Genomic DNA, 17,709 nt, shown 5'->3' on the forward strand with positions numbered 1-17,709 from the left:
CACCTGATAGTACTAGTGTTTTGAGATGACTGCGCATCTAATGTGACGACAGCACCTAACCCCCTCTGCCGTCAACTGTTACATCAGGTGTCCCCAACCGCGCTCTGCTGCCCTCCTGTATAGAACGTAACGTCAAGGGCGATTTCTCGTCGACGTCCTGGTAGCGGCCGAAAGAGAGCTCTCTTTGAGGGAGGTCGATCTTCTATTTCTGAATAGAAATGCACAGTTTTTCGCAGGCAACTTCAAAAATGGGTAGCATGACGGGTGACGGTGTGCAGGCGGCGACCGCGCACGTAGAAAGAGGCGACGCCGATGGGGACTCCGACCCAGAGGCTAGTCCTGCCGTTCGAACCAGAGAAACAGACGCCGCACCCGCTAGCACCCGTGCAGAGAGCGTGTGTGAACCTGCGTCAACCACAGCTAGCGCCTCCGCAGTGACGAAACGGAAGACCCAGACAGTTCTTCCTGCCGTCCTTCCGTGGTCTTTGCCGGTCTCCTCCAGTCGATTGATTACGGCCTCGCTTCTGCCAGGACCACAACAGGGAGGCGATCCGCGTCGTTCTCCGCCATTTGTCAGGAGCTCTGACGGGGTTGCGTACCTTCCTGCGTCTAGCCTTCTTCCTCCTCCACGCCGTCTTCGTCCGCAGGTGGAACAGCAGCTCTGTCAGTTTCATGCTCCTTCGGAGGGTGACCGTGCCTCCTTGGAGCACCGCGCTGCGTCCTCGAGCTCTTCTTCCCTCTTCGACCCTTTCGCGGCATCTCCATCCTCCACGTATCCGTGGCGCGAAGGGACGGATTCGCTGTATCCGACGGCGCATGCAGCGGAGTCCCCTGCATCTGTGCGAGATGCGGCACCAGCAGAGACGGTGAACGCATTTCTCCTGCAACGCGCACGCAGAGTCCAAGCTGGGAGGTCTCACCGAAACGCAAGCACCTCTGCCGGACGGCCTCAGCAGTTTCTGCAGCAAGTGCTTCTTCAGCAGCAACCTGTGAGGAGACGGGCTGGCCTCGAGGAACCTTCGACAGGCCTCGCAGCGTCGGCGGACATTCTCGGTGTTGTCGACCAGCTACGTCAGGTGTTGGATCGCCTTGAGGGCTCCGACACTCTTTTTGAGGGGCGATCGACAGTGCCTTCGCACGACGCAACGGAGGAGAGTACGGCTCTGCTAAGGCCTCACTGCCCAACGGCGACGCGTGCGAGTCTGGGGTCTCTGCCGGCGACGAGCCCCTCGGCCCGGCAGACCCGAAGACAGCGGCAACAGCAACAGAGGCAGGACTTGCAGGATCTAAGACAGCTGATCTTCAAGATCGCAGATCTCACCATCTCGGACCCGGCGTCGTGGGCAAGTGCGAACGCCTCTGGAGGTCCAGAAACCGACGAAAATGACCTCCAAAGTCAAGTGCGCTCGCCGACAGAAGCGGGCACCAACACGGAAGTCGTTGGCGAGGCAGGCGCGAGTACAGCTCCGCTCGCGGACCCGGCCTCGCCGTCTGGCGGGAGCTCTGGACCTGCAGATGCTGCGGGGAACCTAGGGAGCGGCAGCGCAAGGCAGTCCCCGGTGAACGCGCAGTCGACGGCGCCCGCTCCGACAGTAACACCTGCTTCTGCCCAGCAGAATGTGCTCCTGTTTCTCGGCTACGGAGGGGGGGCGCTGCTGGTCCGCACTCTGATGGTGAAGGAAACCGCACTTGCGTCGGATGAGCCGAACGGGTTCGTGTCCGGCGTCGGCATCTTTGCAGAACTCAAAGAGTTGTTAATCTACGTAAAGAACGAGTGCATGTACCTGCTGCGGGAACTGGCGATCAGCAACATGCAACTCGCTGCCATATGTGCCTGGAATCCTGAACTGATGCGTCTTCTCTTTGAGATGATCGAATCCCCGGTTACCTTCGACAGCTCTGAGCTGCTCCTAGAAGAACTGGTGTCGTCTCGCGAGGGTTTGCTTTCCGCGCGACAAGGGTGCCCGCAGTGGTTCCAACATCCGTCGTCCACTCTCCCGCAGTCTGCATCTGCGCAGCTCCGCGAGACCTCGCGCGGCCACGGCGAGGCCGGAGTGTCGGTCGCCAGACCAGCAGGAGGCACAGAGACTCAGCACTCGCCGCTCGCGGATCCCTTCTCGTCGGCGTCCTCGCCTTTCCGATCTGGGCAAGTCCGTCAAACGAACTTTGTTGCCCGTCTCAGCATGCGCCATGTGGCTGTGATGACCCGCCTTCTCAGTCTCCTGCTCTTCGAAAGAGACGACCGGCACGCGTGCGAAGACACACTTTCGCTTCTCCAGATTCCTCGCGCAGACGCTGAGCACAGACAGGGCCGGGAGCGGAGAAAACAGAGAAAACGGCAAAAGAGGGAAACCGAGGAACGCGTGCGCTGGAGACAAGCCGCATCGGAGAGCGACGCCGAGCCAGAGGACCGACCTGACGAGAGTCGAAGATCGGTCCTGAAAGCCAAGGGTGAGGAGCGGCCGAAGGCGCAAAGTGACCGTCCGGCGACGAAAGGAAAAAGCGACAGCAGCGCTACGTCGAGTTCGTCATCCTCGTCTTCTCGAGCCAGCGGGAGAGAAGATTCGATATGGAATCAGAGCGATGTGGACGACAGCCGGACGTCCACGGACGAAGCGGAGGAAGAGGAACCGAAATACCCGTACATCTTCCCGAGCCTTATTCAACCCGTTTACTCGTCTCGCGAGAACGTAGGTCGCCTTCTGCGTCGCGCCCTGGATCGCCGTCTCCGGGGGGAAAGCCAGCGGCTTCGGTCGTCGTCTCCATCTGCAGCGTCTGGCGAAGGTGGCGTGCTCGACGGCGGCGCCAGCGACGCTCGTGACGCCTCCGGAGAGAGACGGAGACTCCTCGCTAGCTGGGACGCTTCGTGCTCCACGTGCAGCCCCGCCCGCCCGCGCAGCGACGAAAGAGAGGGTATGGAGTCGGTTTCGCTTGCGAAGGAGGCTCCGAATGGTGCGGGGGGAACCGAACAGGAAGAACAGGGCGACGTCTTTGAAGCGGATGCATATGCCTTCATCCTGCAAGGCGCCCCGCGCCCTCCTGCCAGTTTGCCTGCGCATGCCGGCCTCGAGTTGGAACCGAGCCGGGATGAGGAGTTGCCTCGATCTCGAAATCGGTCTCCCGGGTCTTCGACCTCGCTCGAGAGGCGGGGCGGAAGCGAGTTCGGAGCCGGCGATCGACGGGGCGAGGAGACACTTCCGTCAGGAAACGGTCGCTCGCAGCTGGAGACAAGAGGCAGAAGTCGACGAAGACAAAGGCCAGCCTGTCGGCACTGGAGTGAGAGTCCGTCGCGGCGCACCGTCCCGGCTGCTTTGTACTTCGATGCGTGGCGCGGCAGGTGGACGAGGCGCGCAGACGCAGCGAGCGACCGGGGGGACAGGAGAGAAGGGGGAACGCGTGCAGTTTGGCGCGAGAGACCGTGGATCGAACAGCGGTTCAACCGCCCGTCCTGTCTCGCTCTCGACCGGCAGCTTTATGTCGATGTCCACACGCAGAGCACACCCGAGCTGCTTCGAGAATTAGACGACGGCGCCGGAAGAAGAGAGGCGAGGACTCTTCGCTGCTGCCCCTTGGCCGCCACGGGACTCTTCCACAGCGCCTCGTGCGACGTCTGTCTCGTCGGCAATCAGAGAGCGATTCTCGACTGCCCGCAACTCCTTGAGCGCCTTGTCGATCTGCTGGCGCTCCAGGTGAGTGAAGCTCCGAGAGAGCTCGTCGGGTCGGGAGGAAAGCGGGTCTGGAGTGTCGCCGTCGCTGTGTGGCGCGGCCCTTCGTCGCTAGCCTCTTTCCGTTGACGGCGCCTGCCTTGTCGCTCCCACCAAACTGCCTGTTGTGTGCGCCTTTGCGTGCACTGGCTCTCCTCTCACTGTCGCGCTCTCTGTCAGTTACTTCCTCGTCCCCCCTCGACCGTCTGTTCTTGCCTCTCTGCGTTGCTCGTCGTTCTTCCAAGTCGCTGGCGCCGTTGTGCGTCGCGTCGTGCCTTTTCTCTTCCTGTGGCTGTCCTTGGTCTTCCCAGTGTGTGTGTGTGTGTTGTTGTTTCACCTCTATGCTCCCTCGCTCTGTGGATTGGTCCCCAGGTTCTGCCTCTCCCGGCTTGTATCAGTGGGCTGACCTGTGGCAACATGCCCGGCGTTGACTCGGCGAACGCCCTCATTCAGCGTCTCAGTCAATCGACAACTCCTCTCTTCGAGGAGGCCCTAGGCCTGGCTTCTCTCCCTTCCTCATCTTCCGCTTCGGTCTCTTCCGCATCTGCGTCGCATGCCGTCCGTGCTTCGCCTCACGCCCAGCCGGGCGCGAGCGGCTCCGGGCAAGGCTCCACATCGAGCGCTGCCGCCCGTTCGCAGCCTACCCCTCGCAGTCAGGTGCGGTCTCGCTCCACAGACTTGCAAGCGAATCTCTGCTCTCGTTTGCCAGAGTGCAGCCTGTTCGAAGATCGGCGGTCCCTTGGAGTCGTTTGCTGTCCACGGGTCGGGTCCAGTGTCGGGAAGAACGGGAGGTTAACCGACTCGTCCTAGTGCTCTGGCCGTGCTTGCACTTCCTGTTTCTGCATGGCTCTGTAGAATACACACGCACCTGAATGTATACGCAGCCACGTACGTAAAGGTGCGCACGTGGATCAATGTCAATTGATCTGTCGCTTACACACATTCATATAAACCTGGAAATGTCTACCTCTCGTGCAGCTCTCCTTTTCGATGGTGTCTTTTCTCTCTGCGTTTTCCTCGTTTGCGGTGTCTCCGTGTCACCCCGTCTCGGTGGCGCCTGTTCGTGTCGTCTCTGCGTCTTCGCCGCGCGTTTCGTCTTCGCGTTTCCGTCTGGCGTTACCGGGTTCCACTGACGCGCACCCCTCCCTCTTCCGGCTTGTCGCCCTCAGGCGCCGCGCACACTGACACGCGAAGCCACTCAGGCTTCTCCGCCGGCTGCAGCGTCTCTGCCGACCGCGCCGTCTTCCCTCGAAGCCGTGCCTGGAGAAGAATCTCTGTCCGAGTCTGCTTCGGGTAACGCCTCTGTCCCCGGCGCGGCTGCCTCGCACCAGCCTGCAGGCCGCCGCGACGCTTCCAACTCGGGGCAGACGACGAGTGGCGCACCTGGCGGCGTTTCCCGCCCGTCGCCCTCTGTCTGGCGTCGTCTGTCGTCCTTCGTGACCGGAAATCGCAGCTCCGCTGGGGAACGTCGCCCGCCCTCTTCAGATGCCTCCGTTTCTTCCTCTTCGTCTTCCGCTTCTTCGGCTGAGCGGCGGAGCAGTCGCGCAGAAGGCAGTGCCTCTCAGGGAGCGCCTGGCAGCGCGACGGGGCCCGAGTTGGCGGCGTCTCACGGGTCTTCTGTGGGGCAAGTCAGCGCCACAATCACGCTCGAATTCACGCCCGAGGGGTTGCTGATGGTCCCCGGGGTTGCATCCAGCGGTGCGGCGGCCACGGACGACGGGGCGTCTTGGGCACTCTCGTCTGCAGGCGGGTCAGACGGCGAGAGCCCAGCCGAGACGCCTGCAGAGGGAGGAGACAGCTTCGCGGCTCCGGCGGGAGGAGAGGCGCTGTCTCCGTCTGCGACGTTGCTTCCGGCCAGCTCCGGCGAAACACGCACGGCAGCTGAGGAAGGCCTTTCCGCCATCCCAACCTTCGTCCCCTCTCCTGCTCACCGAACGAGAACGATGCGAGTGATTCCCGAACCCGTCCAGTTTCCGCGGATCACTTTTCCCGTCGCTGCAGTCGTCGAGGCGCGGCACAGAAGTCGCCAGGCTGCTCTGGAGGCTTCTCCGGGACTGTTGCCGAATTCGCAGAGGGAGACACTCGTCCCGTTCGCGCCCGCTGCCTCCGGCTCTGCGGAAACTGAAGTCGAGCTCGCAGCAGCCCTAGCAGCCATGGGAGGTTTTGTCTGGTTCCCGAGGGCGTTCGGGGCGGTCGAGAACCCGGCGACGGTGCTCCCACTCACGGCCGCGGGCCATCCCATCGTCTACCTTCCGGAGAGTTTTACGACTGGGGGCACTGCGGCGACGTTCTCGCCCTTCGTCCTCGTGCTGCCTCGCCCCTCTTCCCAGCCACTCGCCTCGCCAGATGCCGCGAGTCCAGGCCAGGAGGATTCGGCGGAAACTGCGTCTTCAGGGGCTTCTTCGCCCAGTTCGTCCGACCCGCCGGCAGCTTCGAGCGGAAGCAGTGCAGCGGACTATCTGTGGAATCTTCTTTCCCTGGGCTCCAACGCTTCCCTTCCTTCTCTCCCCGAACCTGCCGTCTCGCATGCGGCTCCGCAGGCCTCCGGCGCCAGCTCGGAAGCACCTGCGGCGACTCCGGCCTCTCCTCCACAGGCCGGACAGCCTTCCGTTGTCGTCTCCTCGTTTCCTTCGGTTCCGTTTCCGGGCGGCGTGGCGAACGCGTCGGGCGCGCGGACCGTCGTCCAGGTGATGGTTCAAGCCGTCGCAGCCGTCCCGGGAAACGAAGATTTTTTCCCGAGTGCGCTCCTGGGGGCGCAGATGCCAGCGCGCCCCGACGCCCAGCTAGCGTCCTCTGCTTTCCCTCTCTCTCTCCCCTTCGCCGGCGCAGCTGGTGCCGCCGTAAGTCGCACGGAGGGTTCCTCGGCTCAAGCGCTGATGCCACTGATAGGCGGAGGGCGCTCCACCCTCGCAGACTCATATATATATATATATACATATAAGTATATTTATAAGTATATATCTTGTAGCTCTCGTTATCGCACAGCGACAAGCGTCTCGGACGGCCACCCATCTCGCGAGCCTCCCGCTTCGGTGACCGCGTCCTCGACGGGCCCATGCCTCTTTCGACGTTGTGCGTTTTTTCTCCCCTCAGGCTGACGCGTCTGCCGCACACCCTTCCAGTTCGCTCCGTCCTGCGCCTGCTGGGGCGGGTGCGAACTCGACAGATTCCCTCGCTGCCGCACCCACGAACCGCGCGCAGAGCCTCACCGGGGGCGCGACCGCGAATCGCTGGACATTTGTCCCCGAGACAGGGTGGATGGCGTCGACGTCTGGTACTGGCGGCCACTCGGCGGAGTTGGCCGCAGGCGCGGGCCCCGTGGGCGTCTCCTCCTTTGACTTCGCTGCGACTCGAGGGGTCGGCGACATCCTCGGCGAGGGCCTGAGCACCACGCTGTGGACAACTGAAGATCTGGAAGATCTCTCCTCGCTGCAAGCTGGCGGTGATGGCGCTCAACAGGGGACCCAGCGCGATCTGGAGCAGCTTCAGCGCGTCTTGGACCAGGCGTTCGAGGGCTATCGAAGTCAGCGCCGAGCTGTGAAACGCGAGGCGCGGGCCGCCAGGGAGAGGCACCGGCGCGAGAGGCGGGGCGTGGACGAGGATCCGCTCGCTGGAGAATCCCCCGAGAGAGCACTGGGGCGACGCACACTTCCGAATGCAGCGGAACGCGTGACTCGAAACCCGCCGGCGCCTGACGCTGCCACGTCTGCCGCTCCAGAGCCGGCTCTTTGCAGCGGAATAAACCTTTTTGACTCACGTCAAGGCACGCATGCGTCAAACGCCAGCGCGCGCCCCTCCAGCTCGGCCTCTTCCCGGTCTTCTTCCTGTTCCTCGTCTTCGGTGGCTCGGCGTCGGCCTCGTCGTTCTTGGTTTGCGGACGCGGGCGGATCGGCGGGCAGAAGCGCGAAAGGCCCCGACGGGGCAGGAAGCGGTCGGGACGAAGTCGCCTCGCGCCGTTCGACTGGGTATGCGGCCCCAGAGTGCCCCGGCAATGAGCGAGGCAGAGCGCGAGAAGGCCCGACCGATTCCTCGCGCTGCATGCGCATTCATCCCAAGGGGGAGCGCAGCAGTGACGCGAGCGTCTCCCGCGTGGGAGCGATCTCTTCTTCTCGAGCTGTCGAACCCGAAGAGACCGGGAAGGGCGCGGATGGCGCGGGAGGCGAGGCCGAGCCGCCAGACGGCAACGTGTTCACCCGCCTCCTGAGGCGTCTTTCTTCCTCCTTTTTCATGTCGCGTACGAGTGAATCGCGCGCCGGAGACAGGTGGGATACTGCAGACGCCAACAGTCGTCGCGAGGGACGCCCGGCCGAAGGCGCCGACTCGCCCCGTGCGGCAGCTTCAGAGGCGGCTGTTGAAACGAAGGAAAGCCAGGGAGGAGTGAACGAAAACGGAGGCGAAGGGAGGGAAGGCGGGCGCAGTCGCTCGCCTTCCCACGCCGTGGGTGGGGCGAGGCGAGGAAGCAGAGACAGACAGAGGGGTGAAGCGCTACGCCTGGCCGATCCCGAGGAGACGGAAGACAGACCGCAAATCCAGGCGTCAGGCAGCGGCCAGGCGCCTCAGCCCCCGCCTTGTTGGGGGGGGTCGGCCTCGCTGGTCTCGCCTGCGTCCTCGTCGTCGCGGCCTCGCACGGCTTCAGTGGAAGATGCTGACGGTCTAGGCGAGGCAGCCGAGAGACGAACTGGCGGAGAAGATGGGATCGTCTGCTCCGGCAGGTCTGCGGTTTCCGGTTTGTTTCCTTGCTTGTCCATCTCGTCCTCTTCTTTTCCTCTCCTCCCTTCTCTCGAGCGATCGTACTCGACGCTCAGTGCGGAGAGTCTACAGGACACCGACTTCCGTTCTTTTTCTGAGGCGCTGCCTGGCGACATGGCTTCCTTCGCTTCGCTGGCGCCTGCGCCCCAGACTGCGGAGTGGAGACTCGCGGAAGAGAGGGGAGGCGAGCTGCCTCGACGAGGCGACGATCCGAGAGGACGGGAAGAAGGGCGCGGCCTAGGGGGGACGGGGGGTTGGCGGGTGAAGACGGAAGGAGACAGTCAGGCGCGCGCTCAAGGCGAGAGCAAGGCCCGACCGTCGCAGCCGGTGAGTGGGTTGACAGAGAGAGAGCGCGCACGCATGCGACGGTATATTCTTCGGCTGGAGCGCCGAAAGCGCATGGAGCGGACAGAGGCGACGCGCGAGCAGAGAGGCAAGACAGAGCGAAGCGCAGACGGCTCACCGACCGTTTCCGCAGGTGGCGACGAGGCGAAGAGCGAAACAGATCCAACCCGAGACGTCGAAGGAAGAGGCGAAACGCCACACGCAGCCCTGCCCTCGGGCCTGTCTCGCGCGCTCCTTTGGGCCCGCGGGGGGCCCAAGAGACACCTGGAGGCTGCGCGTCGTGCAAGAAGCCTCGGCGCCTCCGGCGAGGCGACGAGCGAGGAGGAGAAAGGCGACGGCCGTGGCGAGCGTCTCGCGTCGGAGGGTAGCACAGATGGCGATTCTTCTCGCAGAAGCGAGGACAGTTCGCGAGACCAGGCCCTGTCGCTGTCGAGCAACGCGACTGCAACTTTGACGAGCTCGTGGAGTTCCAGCTCGGACAGCAGCTTCATGTCGACCTCGACGGAGGATGAGGCGGACGAGACCATCAAGTTGCTCCGTTTGGAGAGGAAGGCTTTGCCGTCGGACTTTGAGTTCTTGTCGTCGTTGACTGCTCGCCGAAAGCCGGTCGCTGGGAGAAAGAGAAGCGAAGACAACTTCTCCACTTCTTCCAGTCCCTCGAACGCCCTCAATTTCTTCAGGGCGCCGAGACGACGCCCCACGGCCGCTCGTGGCGGCGCGGACACTGCGAGCAACGGCGGCGACGCCCTCGCCAGCCGAAAGGAAAAGGAGCACAGACGACCGACGAGAAAAGATCCTGTGGAACCTGCCAGGGGCAACGCCGGCGAGAAGAGACAAACCGAGGGGGAGCACCGCGAACAGAGGAGACAGAGAGCGGAAAGGCAGCCGGAAAGCGACGGAGACTGTGAACAGTGTCCCCAGAGCGACTGGCGTCGGGAGAGCAAAGGGCGGGCAGTCCCTCCGAATCTCGACAAGCGAGAATACGGATGCGACGAAGATCCTTGCAATCTGGGGACCAATCCGGCAGATGACGGCGTGGCGGAAAGGTCCGACAGAGACGACGAAGGACGCGTAGGGTTCGGCGCGGACGAACGCCCCGGTGAGCTTTCGGCCCCGAGTCCCGAGACCACAGGTTCTCTTCGCTCCGCGTCAAGGGAACAACTTTTCCCTTCTGTGCGACACTCCTCCATCGTTCGTTCCTCGTCCTCTTCGTCTGTCCCTTTGCCTTCCTCGTCTGCGTCTGCCCCTTTGCCTTCCTCGTCTTCGTCTGTCCCTTTGCCTTCCTCGTCTTCGTCTGTCCCTTTGCCTTCCTCGTCTTCGTCTGTCCCTTTGCCTTCCTCGTCTTCGTCTGTCCCTTTGCCTTCCTCGTCTTCGTCTGTCCCTTTGCCTTCCTCGTCTTCGTCTCGTCGCCTGCCTGAGGGCGAGCCGTCGGCATCTGAGGACGGCGCCTCGGCGATCTCTCCCCTTCGCGCAAGCGAGACCCAGGCGCGCCCCAGCCCTGCGCCTTCGCATCGACCTTCGCCGTCTGCCGCGCAGCCACCAAACCCGTCCTCCTCTGTTTCTGCCTCGTCGGTCTCTTCTCGCGTCGCTGGCGGCGCGCCTGCACAGGCCACGGGGCCTCTGGTGTTCGATACCCTGCCGGAGACGCGCAACGTCATCAGTTTCGTTCCGCGAGTCGTCGGCGACGGAGACGCCGCTGCCTTGGCTGCGCTCGGCGCGGGACAGCTCGGCGGGGGCGCGATGAGCGTGGACTTTATGCTGGCGACGGCGCTGTCGGCTCTGGCGCAAGCGGCCGCTCGCAGCAACAACGAGTGGCTGCACGTGCTTCTCAACGGCCTCGTGCAACATTTTGCCTCGCCGAATCGATCCTACGTGCTGAGGATCGCCTCTCTCTGCCAGCATCAGCCGGAGCAGTACTTTGTGATTTGCGGTTTGCTCGCCGGGCGCTTTCGGAATGAGGTCCAGCAACGGCTCAACCAGCGACGGTTCCTCCCGCTGCTCTCGCAGCTCTTCGACACTCTCGTCTGGTTCGCTCCCGTCCCCTCTCGCGAAAAGAAGTCCCGCGGAAAAGGGAGGGGCTACCCGCCCAGCGACCGCGATTTCGAGCGGGGCGCAGAGACCACGCCAGCGGCGCCTGGGTGCCGAGGCGGCGAGGCGAGGAGCCCAAGCCAAGACGGAGCCGAGCGGCAAGAGGACGACCTCGAGGGAGAGGATCCTCTCAAGCTCGCGTGCGAGTCCTCGCTCTGCGGACTGACCGTCGAGTTCCTCCGCGTCATCCACGACGTCTGCGACTTCGAATCCGGAACCGTCGCCAGCGCCACGAAACGGTAAGAAGGCGACGAAGCGCCGGTCGCGCAGGGGCTGGCTCGCCTTCTCGAACGCGGGTCGGGCGCGGTCGGTGCCTTTCCGTCGAGAGAGAGAAAAGACAGAGTCGGGGCACGTGGTGAAAGCTGGAACCAAGCTCCAGAGAGGCAGAGACAGGGAACTCTGAGGAAAGAGTGGGGACCGACGCATGTCAACTTATCCATACATATTAACAGCTATTCTCGTTACCCTACACAAATACATCCATATATATATATATATATATATATATACGTGCATGCATGTGTGTACATATCCATCTGGAGTGAGAGATTGAGAGATGGGCGGATTGGAAGGTTGCAGCGAGGGGTTCTGTTCGCGTCGGGCTCGCTTCGTTCTCTGCTTTCAAAGGAGGCTCATCTGCGTTTCTTGGGACCTCCACTGTCTTTGCCTGCACGTCTGTCTTATCGGTGGCGCCTTTCTTTTCGCTCTCGTGTTACAGGCAGCTGCTGACCGTCCACGAAAAAAACGTGGTCATGCACTCTCTGCGCCGCATTCGGCGCGTCGACATTGCGCGCGACGGCAGGCCGCCGTGCTGCATCCGCGTGGTTCGGCGTCGCGCCGCCGTCGTTCACCCCCACCCGATGATGTGCGTTTCGCGGTCAGCGCAGGAGCGAGAGGACGAGAAGGCGAGACAGGAGAGGAAACGGGAAACGCATCAGAGACGACGCGGACGGCCGCAGCCCGAGGACCGCCACGGCGAAACTGGAAATTCAGAAGGCGACGGCGATCCGAAACCTCTCGATGCTATTGACACAACTCCAGACGTGGCTTCTGATGGCACACCGTGGTCACCTCACAGGGATCCCCCGAAGGCCGCCTCCTCACGCACGTCTTCTGTCTCATCGCTTGTCGCGTCCTCTCGTTCGTCGTCCGTTTCGTCGAGGTCCTCGAGTGTCTCTTTGTCTCCTCCGGACGCTTGCGGTAGCGATCCGGCGAGCGACGGTGGCGGGTACGGGGGAGCTGGCGGACTGGGTTCTGGGAGTGTGCATCAATCGGGCGAGCGTCATCCGCGGGTGATGACGCGGTATGTTTTCAAGGGCACCAGTGGGCTGCTGACGAAGTTGATTGCTGTCTACGCGAGCGAGTCGTGTGCCTCGGTGTACAAGTTCTGGCTGGCCTCCTCCATTGAAGCGTGCATTCGGGGCGGCGATCCGCTCTTGAAGATTTTCGCTGCGGAGCGAGGTCTGCTGCACGTGCTCCTCCGAGACATCGTGAAGATCGCGCGCCAGCAGCACCGCGTCCAGGCGCTCCAGAGCCGGAGGCGCCTGCGGAGAGCCTCTGCGAACCAGAACGACCAGTGCGGAGGCGATGCGGCGCCGAGCGATGAGGGCGAACGGGAACCTGGGCGAGACACGCCGGAGAGGGCGGACGGAAAGGCGCGGTCTCCGGGCCCGCGAGGCGGAGAAGACGGACGCGGGGAGCTGTCAGATGCGGATGGTGTCGACGCGGCGTTGTCGCCGTTTCATCCTTCGCCTGTCCATCGAGGGATTCTCCAGTCTTGCTGTGACCTTCTCGGCGAGCTCATCAAGTTCAACCCCTACGTGCTGCACATGCTGAACGTCTACTTGGCCTCGCGGCCCCGGACGCTGGCTTTGCTGCTCAACGTCCTCGTGGAGAACCTCGTGGACAGCAATGTCCTCCTGCGCTCGCTCTACCTCACCATCGAGTTCTGTCGCCAAGTGCGTCATCTCCACTGCCTGCTTGTCGGGGCGGCGCGCACGGCCCTTCGCGCCGCCGCCGCGCCTGCCTCGCCCCTGCCGCTCTGGAGCCTCGGCGACGGCCCAGGGCTCGTCGGGCCTCGAGAGGCAGCGCTCGTGACGCTGCCTGCTCGCCTCCTCAGGGTGATGAAGGTGTCCCCGAGCGCGAGTCTACAAAACGCCTTAGGGAGGGACGGCCTGTCGCTCCCACCGCCAGCCTTGCTGCCCGCGAGTGGCGGAGACAGTGGCTGCTTCCCTGTCTCCCCGGCGGCGCGCCGATCCATTCAGCTCCAGGCCCTCGAGGCCGCGATGAACGACCCTCTCCGGGCCCCGCCGCTTCTCTCGCCCAAGGCACCGCTCGCGTTTCCGCCTCGGCCTTCCATCCTCCAAACTCGATACTCCGCCAGTGCCTTCGGCGCGCCCTATAGTCGGGGGCCTTCTCTCGCGGCTGCAGCCACAGCTGCAGCCGCGACTCTCGCCTCGGGGCCCGACGACATGGGCTATGCACCCGCTGCACACGGAGCCGCCTTTGGGCGCCAGGGGGAACCGCCTTCGGAGCCGTCGAGGTCACGAATCGGAGACGCCCAGGCGTCGGCGGGTTCAGACTCTCTGTCCCGGGACGTCGACGATGCGCTCGTGCTCCTGAAGAAGGAGTTGCTGCCGCTCTGGCGAGCGGTCCACGTGTTTGAGAGAAACGCGAATAACCCCTACGCACTGCATGCGGCGGAAGATCCCTCAGGGCTGCGGCGCGCCGCCGCATCTCCCCGAGCCCGCAGAGGAGCCCACAACGCCGTGGCGGCGGCGGCGCGCGCCCTGGCTGGCGGACGCGATGCCGCGAGAGGCGAGACGGAGAAGCGCCATCGCGGGAAAACAGAGAGGAGACAGGGAGAAACCCTGCCGACCTGTGACAGATTCGGCATGCCTCATCAATTCAGCGACTGCTGCGTTCGCGGCTGGCACGCGGCGCCTTCGGGCCTCTCGCTACCCTTTGTCGAGGGCCCTTCCCTGCGCTCGCTTCTCGCGCGGTCGGAGACGCAGCGGGGGCGAAGGCAGACACAGCCATGCGACGAGGAGACACGGAGAGTCGCGGGAGAAGACCAGAACGGACAGGACGCGAAAGCGAAGGAGAGTGACAGGGTGCGAACAGATCGCGCATGCGAAGAAGCAGACGGCGAGTTCGACGCGGCCTCAGACCAGTTCCATGGGCCCTCTGCTACTTCTCGCGGATCCAGGCCAGAACCGTACCCAGAAGGCGACAGTCCATCGACGCACGAGGCCGCGTCTTTGCGCCAAGTCGCAGCTTCTTCTTTGTCTTCGCGATGTGGTTCTTCGCCGTTCCCGGCCTCTGTTGACCTCGCGGAAGCAGCTGCAAAGGGGGGGTACTGGCAGCGGGCGCCGCTGCGCGACGCGCGTGCGGATCTGCGCGTGGAAGTCTCGGCAGCCATGGCCGACAACGCCCTGAAGAAGTGCCGTGAACTGCATGCAGTGTTCCGCACCAAATACGCCGTGGACATCGAAGACGTCGTTCCCGATGTTGGAAGCGAAGCAGAGGCCCAACGGCCCCTGTTCCTCTTTTGCAGGCTCCAGCGCACGGCGTTGATCAAGAAGCTCATGTGCGGTAAGTTGGGGTGGAAACTCTGGCTGCTTGCTCTCGCTCTCTCTCCGTCCCGCGCGGAGGGATCGTTCTTCTTTCGGTCACTCGGGTCTTCTCGCAGATTGTTTTTGGTTCGTTGCGATATACTTTCCAGACTTCCGGTATTGTCGCATCTCGCCTTTCGTCTCTCCTGTCTGTTTCCCCCCTCTCGCGGGCCTGTCTGCTTCACCTCTCGGCCTTTGCCGTCCTCGCGCGCCTCTCGCCTTTGCTCTCCGCGGCTGGCGACTCTGCCCCAGCTCCCGCGGCCGCGGCCTGAGCAGCAGTCTGCTCGAGAGAAGAGAGTCTCACACCTCCGTCCTTTCCGCCGGTTTTTGTGTTCCGATGTGTGTCTTGTGTGTGCGCGCGCTGGCCTGTAGGCTTTGTTTTCGCCAGCGTTCCTTTCGTCTTCGCTTCCCCCCATTCTGCCTTTCTCGTGCTTGTGTCTCCCGCAGTGGTCCCCTTCGACACCGTCGCCCCTGACACGATCTGCTGCGTCAACAGCTGTCTTCTTCTGCTATTGCTGGCGTTGCTGGATGGCGAACTGGAGGAGACGCTGGACACAGTTCGGCGCGACTTGGCGGAAGAAGAGGTACGGAAAAGAGAAGGAACCTTGAAGACAACCTGCAGACAGCGCACTTGGATTTCGTGAACCAGGGTGTCGTGTCGCTCTTCGCTTCCATCGTGTGGATGCCCTGGCCACGCTCGCTCTACCGACTTCCCGAGGCACTGGCATCTACTCGCCATGTTCGCGCTTCCCCCTCCTCCTCTATCCTCAGTTATTCTTCAAAGTCGAGCCTGTCTCGGCTTCTCTCACTCTTACCGTTAATCGTTTCCCTTTTCCACCCTCTGCGCGCTCTCGTGTATCTCCTGGTTTGGCGCCTCTCGCTTCCTGCCTTCTGCTCACTCTGTGTGTTTCACTTCTCGGTGGATTCTGCCGTTCCGAGCCTCCCTTCGGGCCCCCACGCGCGCACTTCTCCCGACCGCCTTTCTGTGTCTCTCGCTCTCCTCTCCCCTCAGGCTGGCGGCTGCCCCGTCCTCGCCCGTCAGGCGCGCGGCGCCTGGCCCTCGCCGCCGGCTGCGGCACCGCATCGCGTCGCGCCTGCTGCGACTTCTCTTCTCTTCCGCATTTGCCGAGACGCCGGCAACGTCCCGACGCTCCTCTCGGCGGCGCATGCAAGTTGCCGCCGGTGTCGGCGGGCCGCCCTGGACCGCCTGAGGGCGAGGCGGGAGAGAACGGACACCCGGCGCGAAGGCCAGAGGAAAAAAGGCGAGGACGCAGGCCGCGGCAGGACGAGGGCGAGGGAAGAGAAGAACGGCGAGGGTCCGCGCGAGTCGAGAAGCCCAGGCCGTGCCTTGTCGCCCCCCGCAGCTTCTCTGGGTGAAGCTGGAGCCGCCGAGGGCCGTCCAGGCCGCAGACTGCGCGGAACGCCGGAGTCCGCAAACGACGACGCGGAGCGACTGAGAGGCGTTCACGCGACAAAAAGGCGCACGGGTGGAGCTGGTCAGAGTCTCGCTGCTGGCGGAGACTTCCTCCACTGCGCTGCACATCTGCTGCGACAGCACGAGGAAGGCACGGGCGGCCTGGCGCGCGACAAAAAACACTTGCGGGGCATGAGCCTCCCAGTCCACAACTTTTGGTGTCTCCTCCACTTTTGGCAGCTCCACTACAGTCGGCGCGCGACGGACGCTCGCGGCCTGGAGTTCTCGTGTCAGATTCCTCTCGCGCTTTGGCACGAGCTCGTGACGATTCTCGGGGGGAAAAGCACGGAACGCAGCAGCTTGGCTTTCCGAGAAGACCGCAGACGGTGGCCGGCGAAAGCGAGCGAAAGGAAAACGTTACTATCGTAGAATATCGGCATCCACCTTTTGCTGTCCTAAGCAGTCCAGTGGGGGTAGAGGGGGTAGAGCAATGAAGAGCAAGCGAGCGGGCTGGCGCCGCGTTCTTTTGAGTGCCGTGCAGGGACGGCCTCTGTCTTGGGCGTGTGAGGCGTTCCGGAACCGAACTGCGAGGGACACACTCTTAAAGCAGGCAAATGCGGAGTTGTCGGCGGTCCCACCCTGGCGTGTGTGTCAACTGGACAGGAAAAGCGCTCTCTGCCCCCACCGCCCTGGACGGTGCGACGCACTCCGCACACCAGCACGGTCGGGGGGTTCTCCAACGCTGTCCTTTTCCTCTTTGGCCTCGTTGACCCTAACCCAGTTTTGGTGCGGACTCCAGATGTTTCAAGCGTATCTACATACATGCAAATGTATGTGTAAATGTGAAACGCCTTTGCATACCTATATACATATATATATATATATATATAGAGAGAGAGAGAGAGAGAGATTTGAATTGATTTGTAAGGCCAGATGTTCGTGTTTGCTGGCGTGGATCCCGGGTTCGCGGCTACGCTCGCCGTCCCGCGGAGGTATTGGTTTCCTTTGGGCGTTCCCGCGAGACTCGACAGCAACGTTGGGACCCCTTTGAGGAGGTTTTCTGCGGTGCGCGTTGGTTTTGACCGCTCCACCCACACAATCACGAATTGCCGGACTCTTCGCTCCCAGCCACACGTACTTTCTCACGCAGATCAAGTGGCATCGGCGTCTCTCTCGCTACAGATGATAGTCTATACATGTCATGACACCCTAAGCTTGACTGTATCTGTTCCTTGTTATACTGCCATGCATATAAAGACGTGTGTGTATACACAGAGAGAGATTAAGGCAGTATCGGCGCCGTTACAGATAGTTAGGCACACGCGTTGTTTAGAGCAGTGGGCAAATGGCTGTGTTGTGCAGGTCGCCATCACTTCCCGCTCCCAACACGAACGAGAGTCTAAAAGCTGCGAGGCCTGCCCTAAGTGTACATGCGGGAGGTCGTGAACTGCGAAGACGTTGCCACATTTTCCCGCGCGCTGAACGAAGAGCCAGAGCGCCGGGCCCCTTCGGTTCCGGCGAACGATTCGCGAGAGTCCTGTGAAACGGCGTCCGCTCGTCCGGTTTCTCAAAATTGTGTTCGCTCTGGGATCTCTATCGTGTTTTTCCGACCAGGGTGTCTCCATCCTCTGCTTCGTCGCCTGAAGCTGCTATTTCCCGTCCCCGACATCTGGGACGACTTACGCGCTGCATCCGGCGTTTTCCTTCTTCGTAGAAAGAGGGCCTATCTGCCTGCGCGTCCTTCGAGGACAGGAGCGCGCGGAGCAAACGCGACCGACCGGGTAGGGAAATGCAG

The 17,709-nt window shown here is 62.9% G+C and overlaps 1 protein-coding gene across 1 annotated transcript; it reads left to right on the forward strand.

The window, feature by feature from the left end:
* Positions 1 to 248: 248 nt before the first annotated feature.
* Positions 249 to 16,343, forward strand: NCLIV_040390 (conserved hypothetical protein; the record flags this gene model as incomplete). The annotated part of the gene is made up of 7 exons (XM_003880948.1): positions 249 to 3,689; positions 4,077 to 4,361; positions 4,874 to 6,544; positions 6,798 to 11,125; positions 11,605 to 14,480; positions 14,948 to 15,084; positions 15,513 to 16,343. The coding sequence occupies 7 exons, from the start codon at positions 249 to 251 to the stop codon at positions 16,341 to 16,343; spliced, it is 13,569 nt and encodes a 4,522-aa protein (XP_003880997.1).
* Positions 16,344 to 17,709: the final 1,366 nt, after the last annotated feature.

The sequence above is a fragment of the Neospora caninum genome, chromosome IX (genome assembly GCF_000208865.1).
Source record: "Neospora caninum Liverpool complete genome, chromosome IX".
Taxonomy (NCBI): domain Eukaryota; phylum Apicomplexa; class Conoidasida; order Eucoccidiorida; family Sarcocystidae; genus Neospora; species Neospora caninum.